At 33.9% G+C, this 20,606-nt stretch overlaps 1 protein-coding gene across 2 annotated transcripts in view; it reads left to right on the forward strand.

The window, feature by feature from the left end:
- Window positions 1-11,114: 11,114 nt before the first annotated feature.
- The window catches only part of LOC100933586 (pantetheinase), a 31,209-nt gene continuing 21,717 nt past the window's right edge, over window positions 11,115-20,606 (forward strand). Inside the window, exons 1-2 of one of the 2 annotated variants that reach the window (XM_012549344.3) lie at window positions 11,115-11,312; window positions 18,828-19,056. In XM_012549344.3, the coding sequence (XP_012404798.1) occupies window positions 18,844-19,056 (213 nt within the window). In that variant the 5' untranslated portion in view covers window positions 11,115-11,312; window positions 18,828-18,843. Of the gene's footprint in view, window positions 11,313-16,762; window positions 16,950-18,827; window positions 19,057-20,606 lie in introns of those variants that run through there. The other variant, XM_031964248.1, reaches the window with a different exon arrangement.

Below are 20,606 nucleotides of genomic sequence, written 5' to 3' on the forward strand. Positions count from 1 at the left end.
TCTTTAGCACTACTCTCTAGGCTGAGAGGTTAAGAAATCAGTCTTTCACACAAATGTTCTGTATTCAATGAATCAAATTTTTATATACTGGCTGTTATTTGGCATGTCACCTTTTACAGAGGAAGATGGAACACACATACATACAAACACAGACATATACAAAACTTTCTGCTTTTTCCATAAATATTTTATTACATTCAGGAGTAAAATATATAAGAAATGCAGTTATTACCTGCAAAACTGTTTTTTTTTTCAAATCCCATTAGTGCAAGTGGTGTTTTAATGTACAAATTTCCTTGAGTTATGTCTGGCTCCTGATTATTATTAATTTTAAAGATATTTTCATGTTGCTATTTGACATTTGACAAATGTTTTGTGTTTACAAAATGTAAAAGATACTAATCTGTACTAGTGAAGGGAATTCTCTTATTGGTTGTTCCTTACACTACAGTAATAATAGGTCCAATGGCATTTTGGAATATTTACACATAATAAAATATGAATGATAGATAAATATTAAACTAAAAATTGTTATTTTTTTAAAGAAGTACATTTAATGAAAGGAACCAAGTATTTTTATCTGTTTATTAAGTATATTGTCATTATTGATAGGACAAATATTGGTGTACTTTGTTTTGAATGAACCAGTAAAATAATACCTCATATGAAACACTGCATTTTCCAGACATTTGCCCTTTGAATAGCAAATTTCCTTAGTACTTTTAAAAGTGACTATTCATATACTACTTCTCAGAGATACCCTCTGTTCATAAGTTTATATGTTGAATTTTGTTAGTTGGTACCCACTGTTTCCTGGAAATCAGAGTTTAGACCTACAGGAGAAAGATTCAACAAGAGTTGCATGTGTTGGTCTCTGAACAAAAATCACTGGATGTTGCAAGTATTTTGTTATTGCAGACCATGTTAGAATTACAGTACTCAGCTGATTGTTGGAACCTTTCCCAGTGGAGAGAGCATTCACTGTATATTTTAACTGTAATTCAGAAGGAACCTGCTGGTCCTGGACCATGGAGGAACCTGGACCTCATGGTTCTGAATTGTTCTCATTTCCCTGAGCTGATCACCCAGAAAACTGATAAATGGCTGATATAACTGAATATTGATAATTATCCTCAATTATAATGGAAGCATTCACTTATGTTATTTCCTTAGATCATCAAAACAAAACTGTGAAGAAAACAATGAAAGTATTATCATATGCATTTTACAGATAAGAAAATTGAAGGTCTGAAGAAGTGAATTTTCCAGGGTCACACTCAAATATATGAAAGAGCCAGGATATGAACCCAAACCTTATGATTGAGAACCCAAAAAGATCAGATTTACTAAGGGATTGTGTTATCAAAAAGAATTAATGTATAAAGAATGCTATCCAACTCTTCCTTATTTGAAAAAAAAAATAGCATTCAAACAATGATTTAAAGGTACTAATAGTAGAGTAAAAAATGCTGCAGTTCAGATTTTGGCTTCATGTTGACTACTTGTGAATCCTTCAGCATGTCATTTAAATTCTCTGAACTGTTAAGTCATCAGCAAAATGAATGAGTTTAGATTTGAAGGCCTCTTCCCATTCTAAATTTACTAATTATCTTTGAATTAAAGGACAAAGCAGAATTTCAGAATCAGAACATCAGATGTGATTATGTTTTCCAAGAAAATATATTTGCTAAAAAGTGATTTAGCTTGAATGTGTCCAAATGTAAGGCAACATGATCCAAATGGATAGAATTTTGGATCTGAATAAGGAAAAGGTTCAAATCCTGACTCAAATATCTATTAGCTATATTACTGTAGAAAAACCACTTACTGTCTTTGTTTACTTTTTAGTAAACTTAGTAACTTTAGTACTAAAGTTTAGTAAACTTTAGTAAACTTTAGTAAACTTTACTGTTTTAGATTCTCATCTTTAAAATGAGGGAATGAAACTCAGGGGGCCTTTCAATTTTCCTGTCCGCCACAGTTGAGCATCACATAACCTTGTCATTACTGTGTACAATATTTTTCTGGTTCTGCTCACTTCACTTAGCATCAGTTCATGCAAGTCTTTTATGGCTTGCTCATAATTTCTTATAGAATAATAATATTTAATCACATCCATATACCATAACTTATTTGAGAATTGGGAGCAGTTGTTAGAAGATGTGAAGATGCAGACTTAAAATGGATTCAGGAAAAAAAAAACTTTCTAATAACTAGAACTCTTGAAAAATGGAATGAGTTACTTCAGGAGGGAAGGAGTTATACCTCCCTGGAGACCTTCAATTTGGATGACAAATTAATGGATATGCTATTGAAGAGATTGGTGTTCAAGAAATTGAATCATGTGCTCTCTAAGGTTCTCTTTATCGCTCAGATTTTTCATGATGATAATAGCTTACTGATTTTCTTTTTTTTTTCTCTTCAAGAGGGGAATTTTTTTACTAAGAGCATCCATAATGGTCTTTAGCAAGGAAAAGGGGTTTTAGCATTAACAATTGGGAACACAAGTCCCCTAGCAGTAACCAGGAGGAAGGTGCCATTAAGATGTGACATACCTTACGGATTTTCAAAAGAATAAGTGTCATAATTAAGAGGAGGTTTGGCATATGTACACTATTTTACTATGTGTGAAATTTTTAGAGCCACACAAGATGAACCCCAACAAAAATATTTTGACTTGAACCCACAGAATTCATCCATTTTGTGATAAAGCCGAGACTGGAATTCAAATCTTTGGGCTTTCAATCTATTGTTCTTACCATATATATGACATTAAAATGATAATAACTATACTGAATCATTTACTCTGTTTCCTGATTTGTAACTTGTTCATAATGTATATTTGATTTTCAGGTTTGGGAGAAATTATTTGTGTGTGAGGAAAAAAATTCTTTCAACTCTGTATCATAGTTGAAATTTCAGGCCCTACCTTTGTTTGCCTACATGGTTCAAAGTGAAAGAAAATACTGTTTGTCTTTCCACCTTAAAAAAATTAGTTTCATTCCTATCTGGTTACATGCTAATATATCACTCGGGTTATTAAAGGAAAGGCAAAAGTCAATAAGAGCCTTTACGTGTGTTTATATTGTCATGAATTTAGAACATGGATTCAGAAGGTTCTGAGAAAGGTAGTTTAAGAAAGGTTAATTGACTTATTTTTCATCACTCTAACTTTTGTGACATTTTGGCTGTTAAGATAAACTATTTTATATGTAGGAGCAATTAAAAAAATATATAAAAACATCTGTTGCTTTCAAACTTGAACTAGATTCAGCCATACATCAGTGCAAAAAAGACTGCAAAAAAGACTTAGCTGCTTGGCCAGAGAGAACTCTAGCTATGCGGTGGCAAACATTGGAGACAAGAGAGAATGTGATGTCAGTGACTCCAGCTGGCTACTTGATGGCTGATACCAATACAGCATTGATGTAGTGTTTGATTCAGAGGGGAAACTGGTGGCCATATACTATAAGGTAAGGAATTATTGTGGATAGCAAAATCGTTAACCTTTTTTAGTAAGTTCCTTGTTTGAAAGAGGCAAAGGTTATTTTCTGTAGTATCACATAAGGGCTCTAAACATTTGTAAGAAAGGATGTGGGAAAGACATTTAAATTGGGCTTAGCAATAGGATTTTTTGTACCCTTTCCTTTTTTGAAAAAAAAAAAAAGTAGAAATCCTTTTCTCCTTAGAATAATTTTTTGACTAACTGTTCAGCCAACCACTTCACTTTTTTTCCCTTTCTTTTTTTTCTTTTTTGTCAAGCAGTTGATAGGGGTAGCACATTGGCAGAAAGTGTTACAACAACTTTAAGACCACATAATTCAAAGTGAAAAACAGATAATATCTACATTTTTTATTAAAGCTTTTTGTTTTTCAAAACATATGTGTGTGGATAATTCTTCAGCATTAGCCCTTGCAAAACTTTGTGTTCCAATTTTCCCCCTCTTCCCCCACCTTCTCCCCTAGATGGCAAGTAGTCCAATATATGTTAAACATGATAGAAACACATGTTAAATCCAAGATATGCATGCATACTTATACAATTATCTTGCCACACAAGAAAAATCAAATCAAACCAGAAAAAAATGAGAAGCAAAATAAAACGCAAACAACAAAAAGCCAAAATGTAATGATGTGACCCATACTCAATGTCTACAATTTTTTTTGACCCCCCCAAAAAAAATCACAGATGTGAATCAAAAGATTTATTGACTGAAACTGATCTGATTGTCAGTGTTGGCTTTCTCATTTGCACAAATATAGCAAAGCACCAGCATTAATGTTATTTTCATGCTTCATATAGTAGGCAATGTTTTATAGTGAAAAAATATAAAGAATAAAGGGAGCCAATTTAGCTTCATGAAATTCTAACTAGGCTTCTCCATGCCAGGATCAAGTTTCCTAAAATCAATTTGAGGCAAACTCTATAAAAGGTATACCTAGAAGCAGCAGCAATGAAATGGGATTAAAGCATTCAAGTGGGAATTGGGCAACAAAAGTTTCTAAGACTCCACAAGACCATTTTACTTTTAGGCATTGCATGAAGGGGAAGAGTTTTCCTGATGTAATTCTAGTCACTCCTATTTTAAGTAAAGGTCACATCCTTTATCAAAGGATTCTTCCTAATTTTGTATTAAATTGAGGGGTTTCTATGGTTCTGAAGGAGTGTAAATGCTGTGAGCACCCTCTGATCTAGAGCATACTGGACCAGAGACCTGTTTGTTTAGCCTCAGTCACTAGATTAGAGAGGAATGAAATTCAAGATTTGAACATGAACAACTTTGAAGAAGAATGACATGATCAGACCTGTACTTAATTGGTAGCTAAGGAGAGGATGGATTGAAATAGGGATACACTTGAGACAGAGACTAACCAGAAGGCTACTGAAATATTGCAGGCATAAAGTTGATAAGAGCCTTCATCTTTGTGGCATTGTGATAGCAGTATGAATGGAAAAAAGAGAACTTACATAAAAGATAAAGGTAGAGATGCTGAAATTCATAGAGACACGTTAAATACCATGTAAAATTTCCTCTCATTAATCTACACTAATTTTATGTAACTCTTGACCCCACATATGAAGGAAACATTCATGATATTAAATACATACATATCTGATGGACTATTTCTAATAGTCTTTTTTTTCCCTTTTTTAATAGTACAATTCCTTTTTAACTGATGTTCAGTTCAACTTCCCTAAAGATTCATTGTATGTGACCTTTGATGTACCTTTTGGAAAGTTTGGCATATGCTTTAGACATATTGTTTAATGATTGTGCTGTAGTTGTGGATAAATTCCAAGCAGATTGCATAATGTTCCCCACAGCTTGGACCAACAATCTGCCCTCCTTGTCTGCTGTTCCATTTCATTCATTCTGGGCTAAGGCCATGAGAGTCAATTTCCTTTTGGCAAATATTCACAATACCAGCATGCCCATGACAAGTAATTTAAGATTTATCTTATTTCATGCCCTAATACTCAACCATTAGCTTTTCAAACTAATTAACTCTACTGATTACAGCATTTGTATTCTGTGACAATTTTATTTATACTTAACAGATGAGGAAATTCAAGCACATAGAAATTAAATAATTTGTTCAAATCCATAGGATAACTAATATTTCATGCTAGTGTTTTCTAGTCTTTTGCTTAAACTTTTTTTTTATTAAAATAAGTTATAATTTAAATAAGTAGTAAGTTATCAAGATATTGAACAATATCTGTCTAGTGCTGTATAATGGAGAAAGTTCTGGAGTGGAATGAGCCCCAGATCTACCATTAACTATTTATATAACCTTGGGGATGTAACTTATTAAGTCTTATTTTCTTCTTTTTTAAAATGAGGAAAATAATACTCATGCTATCTATTTTCTAACTTGGAGTGTTAAATGATTCAATGAGAAATGTTCTAATATTTATTAACCATAAAGTACTACATAAATAAAATAATTCATGCTTCTTTCTGTATTATTACAATTCTTAAGGATTTGTGACTTGGTCAATATTATCGCTCCTTTTATTAATATAAAATAACAACTCTCATAAATATATTTTAAACCTTCTATATTGTATATGTGTTGCTCCCATTAGAATGAGTTCTTCAAGAACAGGAAGTTTTATATTTTCCTTTTCTATTTCTATTTTCCAGTGCTTAGCATAAGGCTTTTTACATAGTAAGCACTTAATAAACATTTCATTTATTCATTCACTCACTCATTTATTCATTCACAAGAATTTTAGTTGAAAAATACATCACCCACAAGAATTTCAATTGAAAAACATGTTACCTTAGAGTCATACTTCTGATGTTAAGGCATTTTTTATTTAGCTAAATTGGTCTTTGGATAGCAAACATGCCATCTAGAATAAACTAGATTTTTTTCCCCAAAGTCTTTCTATGGACCCAGTTTCTTTTTCCTGTTCCTAATAGTTCGCAATTCTATACTGCTTTAAAATGTACTAAACACATTCCACACTCCTGTGTGACATTTGAGAAATTGTTTAATTCTTATTTGCTTTAAGCATTTCTTTAGGACTTCTCTATTCAGTCACAGATTTTGATTTGCATAGACAAAGAGAGTTCTCCCTTTGGGAAGTCCATGAGTCACTATCACAGATCTTTCATGAATTCCTGTATTCCTAACAACCCAAAGAAGAGAACACTATTCAAGCATTTTGCTGACTTTTCTGGCAAAGAGCTAGATAATTGTCAACTATCATGAGAAGTCATAATACTATTGGTAATGTGATTAGTAGAAATAGTTTTCTCATTTTATAGAGGAAGAAACATACACTCAAGTTAAATGCTTTGCTGATAGCACAACTAGTGTCAATATCAGGCCTCAAACCTTCTTCTGACCGTTAGACCAGTGCTGTTTCCATAAAGAAGTTTTAAGGAGTGATAATTTCAGATTTTATTCCTTTATTCCTTAAATTCAACTGGGAGAAGCACTCTGAATTTGTGACAATTCAGAAAAAGTAAACCCAAGGATGCTACCAACTTTGTGTGTGTGTGTGTGTGTGTGTGTGTAGTTTTTAATAAAAATGTGTTTTGTTTTCTTAGGGAGTGGAATCTATGCACCAGAGGCAAAGTTTATCACTATGACATGGAAACAGAAAGTGGCCAGCTATTGCTATCAGAACTGAAATCATGGTCCCGAATTTCTTCCAACTACTTTGTAGTTGTAGATTGGAGTGCCTTTGTCCCAAATGTCAAGCCATTTACTTCTGATCAGGAAAACTTCCTTGGGAATGTCTATTTTGATTATGTTTACCTTCACTGAGCTTACTAAAGGCAGAGGAAATTACACTATCAGAAAGACTTCTGTTGTCACAAGCTACAGGATATCTAAGAAAAGAAGTGAAGTGTATGCACTAGGGGCTTTTGATGGTCTTCACACTTTTGGGAGAAAATATTATTTATAGGTAATATAGTTGGTTTTTGTTTGTTTTGCTGAAACAACTGAAGTTAAATGACCTATTCAGGGTCACACCACTAGGAAGTGTTAAGTGTCTGAGGCCAGATTTGAACTCTGGTCCTTTTGACTTCAGGCTTGGTACTCTATCCACGGCGCCACTTAGCTGCCTCAGATAATATAAATTATATATTTTTTCTTACTTCTGTCCACTTCTTGCCACTCATTTGACCACTACCAGCTTATCCCCACCCTGTGATGGGAGTGATATATTGAAACCATACTTGCATCTTGATTGGCTAAAGTGAGGCTTTTGTTATCACAGGCTAGTTACAACAACATAAGACAGTCATAAGGAGCTCCAGGCATCTGATACTTGGATCACAAGAGACATTTTAGAGGCAGGGAAGCCTGCTTTGTATGAATCAGCTTGGTGTGTCCTCAATGCATATCCTTGTTCATTACCCTTTTCCTGCCATGGTGAAGCATGTCTCCTCTTGTTAACTGTTGAATAACTTATTTCTGCCTCATTTCCTTCTCATATCAAACATAAAGTCCCAGAATGGAGGCCTGTCTGAACCAGGCCAGCCTCAAATACACAGGTAGTCTGAAATATTGCAACAAGCTCCTAATTGATAATCTTGCTTCCCAGCTCCTCTCTCTCTAATTTATCCTTTATACAGGAAAAAAAAAAAAATCTTTCTGAAGCACAGATTGGATCATGTTACTCCCTCCCTCAAGAATCATCAGTAGCTTCTTATCATTTCTATGATGTAACTAGAGCTCCTCAGTATGACATTTAAAACCCTGTGCAATCTGGGGCCAATAGGCCTTTCCAAGTTTATTCAAGAGATATTTTGTCTTAGAGGCAAACCATTTTATTTACATTTCTGGGGATATCTTATCTACATACCTTTGTCCAGACTGTACCCTATTTCTGAAAAGTGCTCCCTCTTTCTCTACTTTTTAGTATCATTAACTTTGACTTTTTCAGTTTTCTTTGAAAATAAATGTCAAAAGGCTGGAAATTATGGCAGATTCCTACAGCTAGAAAATTTCATTTTTATTGGAGATTAAATCTTATGTGATGATTGACCCATTGTGTTCTTTTTCTTTACTTAGGTATTGAGTGAAGGTCAGTCAGAATGCATAAGTTATGTTCCATTGCCTATTTTAGTGATGATGCTATATGGGAGAGTATTTGAGAAAGATCCACCTTGTTTGGTACACTGTGATCCTCTTTTAGAAGAGGCAATATGGAAAGAAGTTTAAAAATGTCTTGGGTTCTAATTGCTATTAGTTTCTAATCAGTTACCCAAATATAGGAATTTAGGCAAGTCAGACACACACACATATATATATGCATATACACACATATATATTTCTTAGGACTATTTGGATATGAATTTTTTGTTGTTTATGTGGCAAATATATTTGTTTTTCAAAACAATTGAGATAAATGACAAAATAATTATTAAAATTATTCATCTTCCCCATCTTTCCATTCTTATTTTGATATCATCCAAATATATTAGAATATATTAGATTCATACCTGGACCCTCAGTCTAATTAGATTCCCTCTAAGATATTTGGTGATAATAAAGTTCCATTCCATATTAGAAGATAAACAATTTAACCTAGTTTAATCACTTATGATTTCCCACTTATGTTATAACCAAGTCAACAAGATAAAACTGTTTACCTTCTAATATGGAGTGATAGTACATATAACCATCTCTAGAAATTTATTATCTTAGAAGGAGTCTAATTAGGGAAATACAAAATATATTTAACATATTTTGGAGAAGAGATGGCATGGGGTACTAAATTGAGACCTAGGCTTAGAATGAGGAAGAATTGCAACATTTATGTTAGATTTGAGTCTAATCTCTGACCAATTGAGACCAGGAAAGTCACTTAGAAAGTTACTGGGAAAATTTTCTAAGATTGATTAATTTATAGAGTAGGTTTAGCTCTGCATGAGTAGAGGATATTCTTCACTGGAAATTCTTCATGCTAATGAAACCACAGATGAGTCAAAAGCAATTTTTTTTTTTTTCTGGGAAAAGGCACAATCTAATAGGAAAGGCAATTTGTCAACAGTAAAACAAGGGCCCATAATAAAAGGGTAGAAAAGAGTGTGAGAGAGACAACTGAAGATAGGACTGATAAGAATGGAAATGAAAAGGAGTAATAATCAGGGAAGGGAGCTTTGGCCTTGGTAGTCTACAATGAAAACTCAATGAGATATACATCTGTGTCACGCCCTTTTCATCAGTATAGGTAATATTAATTATTAATCCTTGAGAAAGAGATGGGAAGGGTGGAGATATTGAATGGATGAGAGGCAGACAGAAGCAGAACAATTCATCTGATGGAATCTGAGGGCAACTAGTTGGTAGTGGGGGTAGATTGTAAAACTTGAGAGTTGGGAAAATCTGATTTTAAATTTTGATTCTGCCACTCTCTAATTCTGTGAACCTTAGCAAATCCTTTATTTTATCTTATCTGTGAAATAGCACCTCCCTCATAGAATTGTTTTGAGGATCAAATATTCTAAAATAATTTGCAAACTTTAAAACTTTGCCCATCATCAATCTGTGTCTTTATGGCAGTTTTTCACATAGTCATCCCTTCTATATAGCCTATGTATAGAAATTGTAAGACAGGGGTGCCCCCAATGTATCTGGTCATCAGACAGCAACCCTTCGTGTATTCTCTACAGCAAGTTGAAATCAATAAACTCATTTTTCAGCTAAACACTTAGATAAAATAAATCTTTATCTCTCTCTCTCTCTCTCTCTCTCTCTCTCTTTCTTTTTGTGGTGCCTTTAGATGTCCCATTTCTCTCCTTCCTTTTCCAGCCCAAAATCTAAGATCTTTTCTGCCCGGGGTTCCTTCCCACTTTAATTTTTTTAAATTTTGTGTTGTTCAGTCATTTCCAACTTTTTTTTTTTTTTTTTTTTTTTTTGGTGTTTCCATTTGGTACTTTCTTGGCAGAAACATTGGAGTGGTTTGCCATTTTCTTCTCCAACTTATTTTACAGATGAGGAAACTGAGGCAATTAGGACAACGTGGTTTGCCCAACGTCACACAGCTCATCCGATACCAGATTTGAACACTTGAAAGTGATTCTTCCTGACTTCAGGGCCAGAATTCTATCTATCTATTCACTGCTTTAAAAAAAAATAAGAGAAAAGTATTTTTTCACTCTTTACTCCACTGGAGTAAAAAAAGGAAAAAAAGTCTTTACACACAGGTAGTATGTAGACAGATTCCCTTCTCAAAGGGAATTATTTAAGACCTGATTATTTAAGTACTCAGAGAAGAGGAGTCGCAAACAAACAAACAAACAAACAAAAAAAAATGCGTCCCACATTTTGTCCTTGCTTAAATGTAAGTGGTACAGAGGATAGACTGCTAGACTCAAGTCCGGAAGACCCGAGTTCAAATTCTGACATTTACTACTCACAGAACCACGAGCGAACCCCTTCATCAGAAGCGTTTACTCTACGCACCTTCCAAAGTTCCTTCCAGATCTGAGCCTACCGATTACGTAGTCTCCATTTGGAAGTGATGCTAACCCTGGGTACCAACTTCACAGGACTGTTATGAAAAGTGAGGGATGGGGCGGGGCCAATGAGGCGCATTAAAGGCTACGTTCTGATTGGTCGGATTCCGGCCCTTGGCAAAAAAGTCCTATAGTGCTGGGAGGAGCTGAAGGATAGAAGGTCTCTCTCTGAGGAGCATAGAGACTCCGCGAGGACAAGAGCGCCCACCTCTAACGTGTGCTTGGTCGGCTGCCTCGTGCCTGACTCACTGCGCCCCTGGCGGTCAAGCTCGCGTTGTTGTTTCCTAGTCAACCCAATTTCTTTGCGGAGAGCTTTTTGGTCAGGTAAACGAGTACTGTTTCAGAAAATTTGATGGGAACAAGATGCCTCCCTCTTCTCTTGTGTATCTCCAATCTCCCAGATCTTCTTCTGAATCTGTGCTTCCCTTCTCACACCTCCTCAGAGCTCCTAAGTTTGATGTCTTCCCCGACATCTCCTGGCTCATCCCCATTCCCCAACTCCCTTCCCCCAGCCTTCTTCCCGGCATCCATCCCGCATTTCTCCTCGCCACTTCCATTTCCTGTTGCGCATTTCTACCTCCTCATCCCTCTTTAGTTCGAATTTCATTATTTTTTGGCCTAGTCCCTTAGTCTTCTCTCAAGAATCCTTTATTTCCAATCTCCCACTGAGAGGAAAAAAAAAGGAAAAAGAAAAAGAAAGCCATTGTAACTAATTTTCATCATCAAGAAAAACACGTGATTGAACATATTGGACTTGTCCAAATGAAGTCTTGACTCCATTTCTGTCAAGACTTGGTTGATCAATATATTGATCAAAAGTTACTAAGTTTAAAAAAAATTATCTTTACGTTTACGTTGTTATAAAAATTGTTTTGGTTCTTCAAATTTCTCTCTAAATCATTTCAAATCACCAGATTTCTCCCAAACCATCATTTTTTTTTACTGCTTATTTCACATTACAATCACATAATATAAACCATTTGTTCATGTGTGGAAACTTCCTTAGTTTCCAGTTCTTTCTTACTACAAAAAGAGCTTCTATAAATATATTTATACGCGTGTGGATCTTGGTATATGCTTGTTGACAGAATTTTTGACTGACCTCCCAAGTCTAATTCAAACTAGTTTGCTTTTATGATGAACAGTATCACTAATCCCTTTATATTTATCAAAATTGCCAATTTTATCTATAATGTAAAAATAGGAGTGAATGTTATGTGAATAAAATGATAGAGAGAGGCATTATTAGAATTAGGTTGGGAAAGGCTTCCTGTAGGGAATTTTTGGGGACTTAAAGGAAGGGAGAGAGATCAGTAGAAAGTAGACAGAGAGGAAGGAAAACATTCCAGGCATGGGGGTTGCCAAAAAAAACAAAAAACAAACAAACAAACAAAAAAAACCCCCAAAAAAACAAAACAAACAAAAAAAAAAACAACAACCCAGAACCAGTGTATTGTTCCTAGAATATCCAGGAAGGCATTTTCACTAGATCAAAGAGTACTTGGTGGGAAGTAAAGTGTAAAAAAAAAAAAAAAAAAAAAAAAACTGAAAAGGTAGGAGGGGCTAAGTGTGTAGAAAAGAATGACATTCTCAGAGGTCCAATGAAAGAAAATCACTAAATGAAAAGTAGATCAGATTGGGGAGAGTTGCAATAGCTCAGGCATAAGGTAATGAGAATCTGCACAGCGAGGATTATAGTCCTCAGACTGACTGTAGTGTCAGAGGAGAGAAGGGGGCATATTCTAGAGATGATGTAAAGGTGAAATATTCGATTGGGACAAGTTAGGTAGATTTGACAATCATTAGCATAGGAATGATAATTAAATCTATGGGAGCTAATGAAATCACCAATGAAATAATATAAAGGGAGCTGGGAAAAGGGCCCAGTACAGGACCTTATGGGACACCATAGGGTATGATGTGAATAAGAATATTACAAAGAAGATTGAGTTGGAATGAACTGATGGTAGGGAATAGAATCAGGATAGAGTAGTATACTAAAAACCTAAAGAGAAAAGAGTATCAAGGAGGAGAGTGTTCAGCAATGTCAAAGGATAAAAGAGAGGTTAAGGAGAATGAGGACTGAGAAGAACTGCTGAATTTGGCAACTAAGAAATCACTGAGAGAACTGCTTCAGTGGTTTTAAGGTTGGAAGCTGGAATGAAAGGAGTTAAATAAAAAAGAAGTAAGAATGTGGAGGTATTTGTAGATAGCCTTCACAAAGAATTTAGCCGCAAAGGGCATAAAGAATATAGGACCATGATTAACAAAGATGGAATGGTCATGATTTTTTTCTTTTTTTTTGAGGATGGGGGAAAAATGGGCATGTTTGTAAGCAGTAGAAAATGAGCCAGTAGATAGGAATGATTGGAAAAAAAGTGAAGAGGTGGGAATGGCAGAGGGAAAAACCTGTCCAGATTCTCATCTAGACATAGAATGGAATGGGAGGGCTTGAACAAGTAAGAGAGAGGTTAGCTTTGACAAGTATTAAGACCCATCTCCTCATATAAAACATGGGTGCAGGAAAAGATAGTAGTAGAAGGCATCTGGGTGATAGGAAATGAGAAAGAGGAGAGAAGAAGGTGCTTATGGAGAATAATTTCATTTTTTTTTTGTTCAAAAAATGAGGCAATATTCTCATCTGAGAAAGTAAAAACTATGGGAGGTTTGTGCATAAAAAGGTTTGAAAGAGCCATTCTGGAGAATAGGATAGTAAGTTGATAGAGCAGGTTTGGAAGGATTGCCTAGCAACAATGAGGGCTCAGGTATTTGGAGAATCCATTTGAGGCAAAGGAATATTAAAGACAACACCTCAATGTAGGATGGAGATCAATAGAGTACATGAAAGGGAACACTATTTTGATAAGTACAAACAATAAGTTGGAACTGAATTGTGGAGACTCTTAAATAATAAAATAATTAATTTATCCTAAATGCTAAATTTTTGTGAGACAATAAAAATATTCTCAGTTGTATAGTCACTAAAGGTATCCTGTTAGGAAAAATTCATATGTGGCCATCTATTTTGGCATCTCCATTTTCTGTAGAATTCTTCTCATTTTTATCAGTACCTAATTAGTTTTTGGGTAGCTTCTCTCCATTCTTTGTAAATATCTTTTTGAGTTTTGTTTTCTGCTTTCAGAGGTTTAGCAGATAAGCTTGCTAATATTTTTAGTGGTTCAAGTTTAACTTTCTTTTTATCCACCTCTTTTAGATTTTATTTTGGACATAGTAATGAAAGGACATATGATACATTATTTGATAGCCATTGTAAAGTCACAGAAGGTTTTTCAGTAGTGATGTGATCAAGTTGGCATAGAACGATTGAATATTTGTATTAACAATAGAAGGATAAATCTAGATAAAGGAAAATTAAATATAATTATTGTAATTATTTATAATTAATTTGTAAGCATTATCAGCAAGTTCTTTTAATCTAAAAAGATACCGAGTCTAAACTAGTTTAATTGATAAAGAAGTGAAAATTAGAGTGAGCATAAGAGCATGAGCAAGCATGGCTAGCATTAGAAGTGAGAAAAAGGAGTGAGTAAATAAATCAGAGGCAATTTGGAGGAAAATTTGATAATATTTGCAATTCAGTTAAGTTGATTTGACGAAGGAAATGGATGAGATGAGATGGAAAGGGAAAACGACTGAGTTGTGTAGAATATCAAGAATGAGGAAATTAGATAACTTATGGTCCTATTAATAGAAACAGAAGTTTTCAAGAGGGATGGATTTAGTTTTGGACATGGATTGTTATCAATAATAATTTGGGGTGGAACCAGGATGTGATGTACGGGTGCCAGCATAGCCAGATTCTCCCAACATTCCTCACCAAACAGTTAGAATAGTGCTGAAATTGAATTCTGGAGTAGCAGAACCAACAAAAAGTCAGGTGCAGACATTTTTCCAGAACAAGACAACCTAACAGATCAATAGGAGAGATTTGTGACAGGGTGGAAGCTAGGTCTGGCTAGATTGATTTAGCGATTCCATGATACCAGTGGTGGGCCTTGGAGGCCACCATGACAACAGCAGAAGCATCTTTGAAAGTTCTCAGTCCAGAGGTGGTAAGGGGATTTGACAACTGGTCAGAAAAAAAGATTAACAGGGAACCCTGATCTGGCACTGGGTACAGAACCTGGTGTTTTTTGGCAACTCTGTTGCCCATATTTAATTCTGGGCCACAGTTTCAGGGCACAGATTAGCATTAATGTTTGCAGATGCAAAAGAGAAGGGGCCTTGGTCACAGTTCCAAGTCATACAGTTGTGCTACCACTTAAGGATGTAAGGGCACTAGGGTATAAGATCAAAGAACAAATCCAGAGAGCAGTAACTGCAATTTTCTCAGGGTGATACCATCTTAGAGGTATCAAAATTTTGCAAAACTCACAGAGCTACCCTTCGAAAATATCAGGACAGAAAAGCCTGAAGCTTGGGACTGGGCATTCCTACCAAAGGTGAACAGAGCTTAACTGTTTAAATTTTTTTGAAATTAATTGTAAATTTAAATACAAAATGAGAAAAAAAACTATATTTTTAAGTAAATAGCAGAACATAGAGGCTACAACATAAAACAATAAATTTTCATTTTCAGCTGTTTACTTAAAAAAAGTTATGTAATAAATACTGCACATTGTTTTCAAAAGTAACCAGTCTTTCTGTGCTTCCTTCTAAGTTTTCCTTGGCTCTCTGCTGTGTACTTTTTAATTTTTTCTCCCATTCTGCCCCTCCAAAAGACAATATACATAGACACACACAGATGCACACACATATCTCTGTGTGTGTGTGTGTGTGTATGTGTGTTAAAACCATACTATTATATACTTCTAATTATTAGTTTTTCTCTGGAGGAGGATAGCAAATTTATTTTATAGGTCTAAGCCTTTCCATATTTTCCTAAAAATCAAGCAAGAACCCAACTTTAATATGAAGTTTAAAGTCAAGAAATAGATTGGAAAAATAAACAAACTATAGAAAAAGATCTTGACCATAAAAAGTAAGTATGGTGACAGGGAAGACCAAGACAAAAGCTAGATAACAATATGAAAACAGCCACAATCAAGTGTCAAAGAAAAATGCAAATTGGACACAAGGTGAACAAGAATTCTCACAAGCATTAAAAAAAGAGATAAGAGCGGGAAAAGAAAAATTGGGAAAAGAAATGACAATGGTGCAACAAATTATTAAAAGAGAATTAACAGCTTAAAGAGTTACAAAAATACTGAATAAATAGCACCTTAAAAAAATAACCAAATGGTAAAAAGCACAAAAATCTTCTAAGAAAAGAACTAATTAAAAAGCAGAATTGACTAAATGGAAAAAGTGGCACAAATGCTCCCATAAAAAATAATTCCTTAAAAATAAGAATTGGAATTGGAAAAGTGAAAAGTATTGATACTATGAAAAATCTAGAAACAATGAAATAAAAGGAAGAAATTCAAAAGGATGAAAAAATGGGCAAAAAGTGAAATATTTCATTGTAAAAACAACTGACCTGAAAAATAAAGGAGAGATAATCTAATAATTATTTGACTATCTGAAAGCCATGTCTAAGAGCTTAGACATCAATTTTAAGAAATTATCAGGGATAACTGTCCCAAGGTACTAGATTCAAAAGATAAAATAGAAATTGAAAAAATCCACTAATCACTTCCTGATCAAGATCCCAAAATGAAAACTCCCAAGAATATTATTGTCAAATTCCAGAGGTAATGGCCAGGTGAAAATATAGTATTGTTATATTAGATATTGCCGACAAGTTAAAAGAGCAGAGAATTTGGGAATATGGTATCCTAGAAGACAGAGAAGATCGAATTTTGACCAAGAATAACATATCTAACAAAATTGAGGATAATCCTTCAAGGAGAAAAATAATGAAACAGAGAACCTTCAAGAATTCCTGATGAAAAGACTAAAGCTGAAAAGAAAATTGGACATTCAAACATAAATTATAAGGTACTCAATAAGGCTAAAGTATATTTTTATGTGACAAGATGATACATATTAACTCCTAAGAACTTTATTATCATTAAGGCACTTTGAAGATGTCTATATAGACAAAAGGCATGGGAATGACTCAATTAGCTTGTGACCTAAAAACAGTGAAGGTATAAGTATGCATTGGAAGATGGGAAAAGGAGAGAAAAAATAGGGAAAAGGTGTGTTTTTACAGTGAAGAGGAAAATGGGTGGGAAACTCAATGGGCATTGCTTGAATCTTAACTATCATTGGAATTGGTTCAAAAAGGGAAAATACATATTTATGTATATATAAATATACATAATCTATTGTTTACACACACATTTATACACATACATGTATACATACACATACACATAGTTGGGTATAGTAATCTTTCTTACCAACAGAAAAAAGTGGGTAAGGGAAAGGAAAGAAAATGAAAAAAGAATAAATTAAGAGAGAGAGTGGTTAGAAATAAAACATTTAAGAAGGAAGAGGGTAAAAAGAAACAAAAGAGAATAAACAGAAAAATATATGTTGGAAGAAAATAACAGTAATCTTATCTGTGAATGTTAATGGGATGAAATCATCTATAAAACAATGGGGGATAGAAAAATGGATTAGAAACTAGAATCCATCAATTAAGAGACAAACTTGAAAGAAAAAGTCATACATAGTTAAAATTGGGAACTAGAATAGATTGTTACACTTCAGCCAAAGTAAAAGAGACGTGTTGTAATCATGGTCTTAGACAAAGCAAAAGCAAAAATAGGCCTAATTGAAAGGCATAGTCAAGAAAACCACATTTTTTAAAAAGGTACTATGGATAATAAAACAATTAAAGCTTTTTTTTTTTTTTTTTTTTTTTTTACAATAAGTTTCTCTGACAAAAGCCTCATTTCTCAAATATATAGGCAGCTGAGCCAAATTTATAAAAATAAACTTCAGTAACTAGTTAAAAAATGGTCAAAGAATATAAACAGGCAGTATTCAGAAGAAGAAATCTTAAGTTATCTATAGTTAAATAAAAGAATGCTCTAAATAGCTGTTGATTAGAGAAAGGCAAATTTAAAAATTGTGAGATACTACCTCACATATATCAGGTTGGCTAACATAAAAGAAAAGGAAAATGACATGCTTTTTTAAAAACATAGCTCATGTGGAAATATGTTTTTCAGAATTTCACATTATAATTAGTGTTGTATTGCTTGCTTTCTCAATGTCTTGGAGAGGGGCTGGAGATAGAGAAATCAGAACTTAAAATTTAAAGAAAAGATTTAATAAATAATAAAAAATTTTAAATTAAAAAATATGTGAAATTTCCCTGAAAACCTATTCAGTATTTCAACTCTGGGGATACAGGGAGGAGAGGAAATGTCATTTGTGGAACAGATGGTAATAGATTATAGAAGACCAAATGGCAAAAAGTGATCCATCACTATCACAAATTAATTGTGTGCAAGATAAGGAGTGAAGTCTTAGTATTTTTATAAATACGTACATATTTAAATCCTTCCCAAGTCTGCACTAGGTACAGAGTAACTGGAAGTTGTGGTGTTAAAACATCTTCACTGAAAAGGATAAGCTGAATTTGCCAAGTTTTGGATTTTGAGATAGGGCTCATTCTCAGAACTGTCCAGTGATAGGATGATTGATTAGAGTTGTTAATAGGATGGGCTTAATCTGGGCAGCGAAGATCACTAACATGTAATTATAAACTACATTTAGAAGTCAAGGACTCACTGCTTAATGTTACTTCTTAATGAATTACTACTTAATGCTAATTTCTACAATATTCTTTACTTATCAATAGACTATAATAAAAGTTTTTTCATTTGATATGTATACATTATGAGTTTATCTGTTTTTCAGAAATCCTTGGATAAATATGCTTTCTTCTCAGTGGCATAGTTATATGGTAATTTTTGCTCTTTGTGCCTTCAAAACCACTTGTCTGGATAACTTTATTGCAGCAGTATATGAGCATGCAGTAATAACGCATCCTGAAAATTTAAGGCCTATTACTCATGTAGAAGCCTTAGATTTGATGAACAAAAATATGGACATTTTGGAGCAAGCAATTATATCAGCAGCAAAACAGGTACTTTTTCCTAAATATGTTTTTTACAACTACATTGTAGTAGAGTGAGATCTGAACTTTGGAACCTTTACTGAAGGGCTCAGGAGAAAAGACCATATAGGAGCAGTAAATTCATTTGTGCTTGACATTGGCCATACAGTATGCCATCTGATAAAGGTTTGTCACTTTTAGTATCTACAACCGTAACATCAGTCAGAAAAGCTAACACTAGAAAGCTAACATAAATTTTAGGTTATGTGAAGATATGTATTGACCTTATAGAGAAAAAGCACGATTCTGATGTATTCTGCTCCAGAATGCGTCATTAAATTCTGGGCACCACATTTTCAGAAGGACTTTGGTGAGCCAAAGAGCATGCAGAGGAAGGAAAATAGTAAAATGAATAGACTAGATTTCTGTTAAATGCATATTAGTTGAAAGAATTGAGGATGTTTATCCTGGAGAAGACATAAAAACAGGGGATTCTTGATAGATTTCTGCAAGTATTTGAAGGAATGCCATTTGAAAGAACAATTAGACTTGTTTTACTTAGTGTAGTAGGACAGAAATGAGAGCAATGGGTAAAATTTTCAAGGAGGCAAATTTGTACTTTATGTCATACAAAATTTTATAACTATTAGAACTTTTCAAAAGTGACATAGGAAGTGAGATTCCTTTAATTTGAGGTCTTCAAGTAGAGGCTAGATGAATATTTGTCTGTTATACTCATTCAGGGATGAGTTAGACTAGGAATTTTCTGTTTACTTCCAAATCTGAAATTCTATGTTCTGTGAGTATAAGGGGAAACCCAAATTTAAAAAAATGTTTATAATCAGATTATGTAATTAAGACCCTGATTCAACAACTATTATATAGGCTTCTGAGATATGTAGAGAAAATTTATAGTTGTCAATGTTCCCTACCCCAAATAACAGGAAGATTAATTTCCTTAATAGTTGAATTTTTAAAAAAGTCTAGAAATTCAATAATTATTAGGAACCAAGGATAATAGGACTTAATGATCAATAAGATCTCAGAAACTATCTATTCATTCCCCTAATTGTACAAATAAGGAAATCAAAATAACAGAAGTTTAGGGGACCCTTTAAATGGACATTTCTATTGGAGCTCTAATTACTCACCTTCAAATCAAAAGAGGTGAAAAGTAAAAAAGTCCATGGTCAAACAAGTGATAAGTAGCAGAGGTAGGTTTTGAAGGCTTATATCATCTAAATTCAATGATTAAAAAATAAAAACAAAAGACAAATTTATACTATATTTCTGCGCTGCTTTCCTGTGAGAATTGGGTTTTCTCATAAAATTCAGGGATTAGGTAACATCATCTCTTCGAACTTTAAAAATCTAAAAGTCAGAATCTCAGAGTTAAATATAAAAGAGACAAGAAGATAGCAAGAAAATTGGGACAGGAATTTTTTTTGGGCTCACTAGTAATTAAACTATTAATGGCAGATAAACTATGAGACAGCTGAAAGAAAGTTGATAAAGGAGCTGATGTGGCACAAGAATGGGTGTTATTTAGCCAACATTATTACTGTTAGAGAGCTTGCGAA

This window comes from Sarcophilus harrisii, chromosome 4 (assembly GCF_902635505.1).
Source record: "Sarcophilus harrisii chromosome 4, mSarHar1.11, whole genome shotgun sequence".
Classification (NCBI taxonomy): Eukaryota; Metazoa; Chordata; class Mammalia; order Dasyuromorphia; family Dasyuridae; genus Sarcophilus; species Sarcophilus harrisii.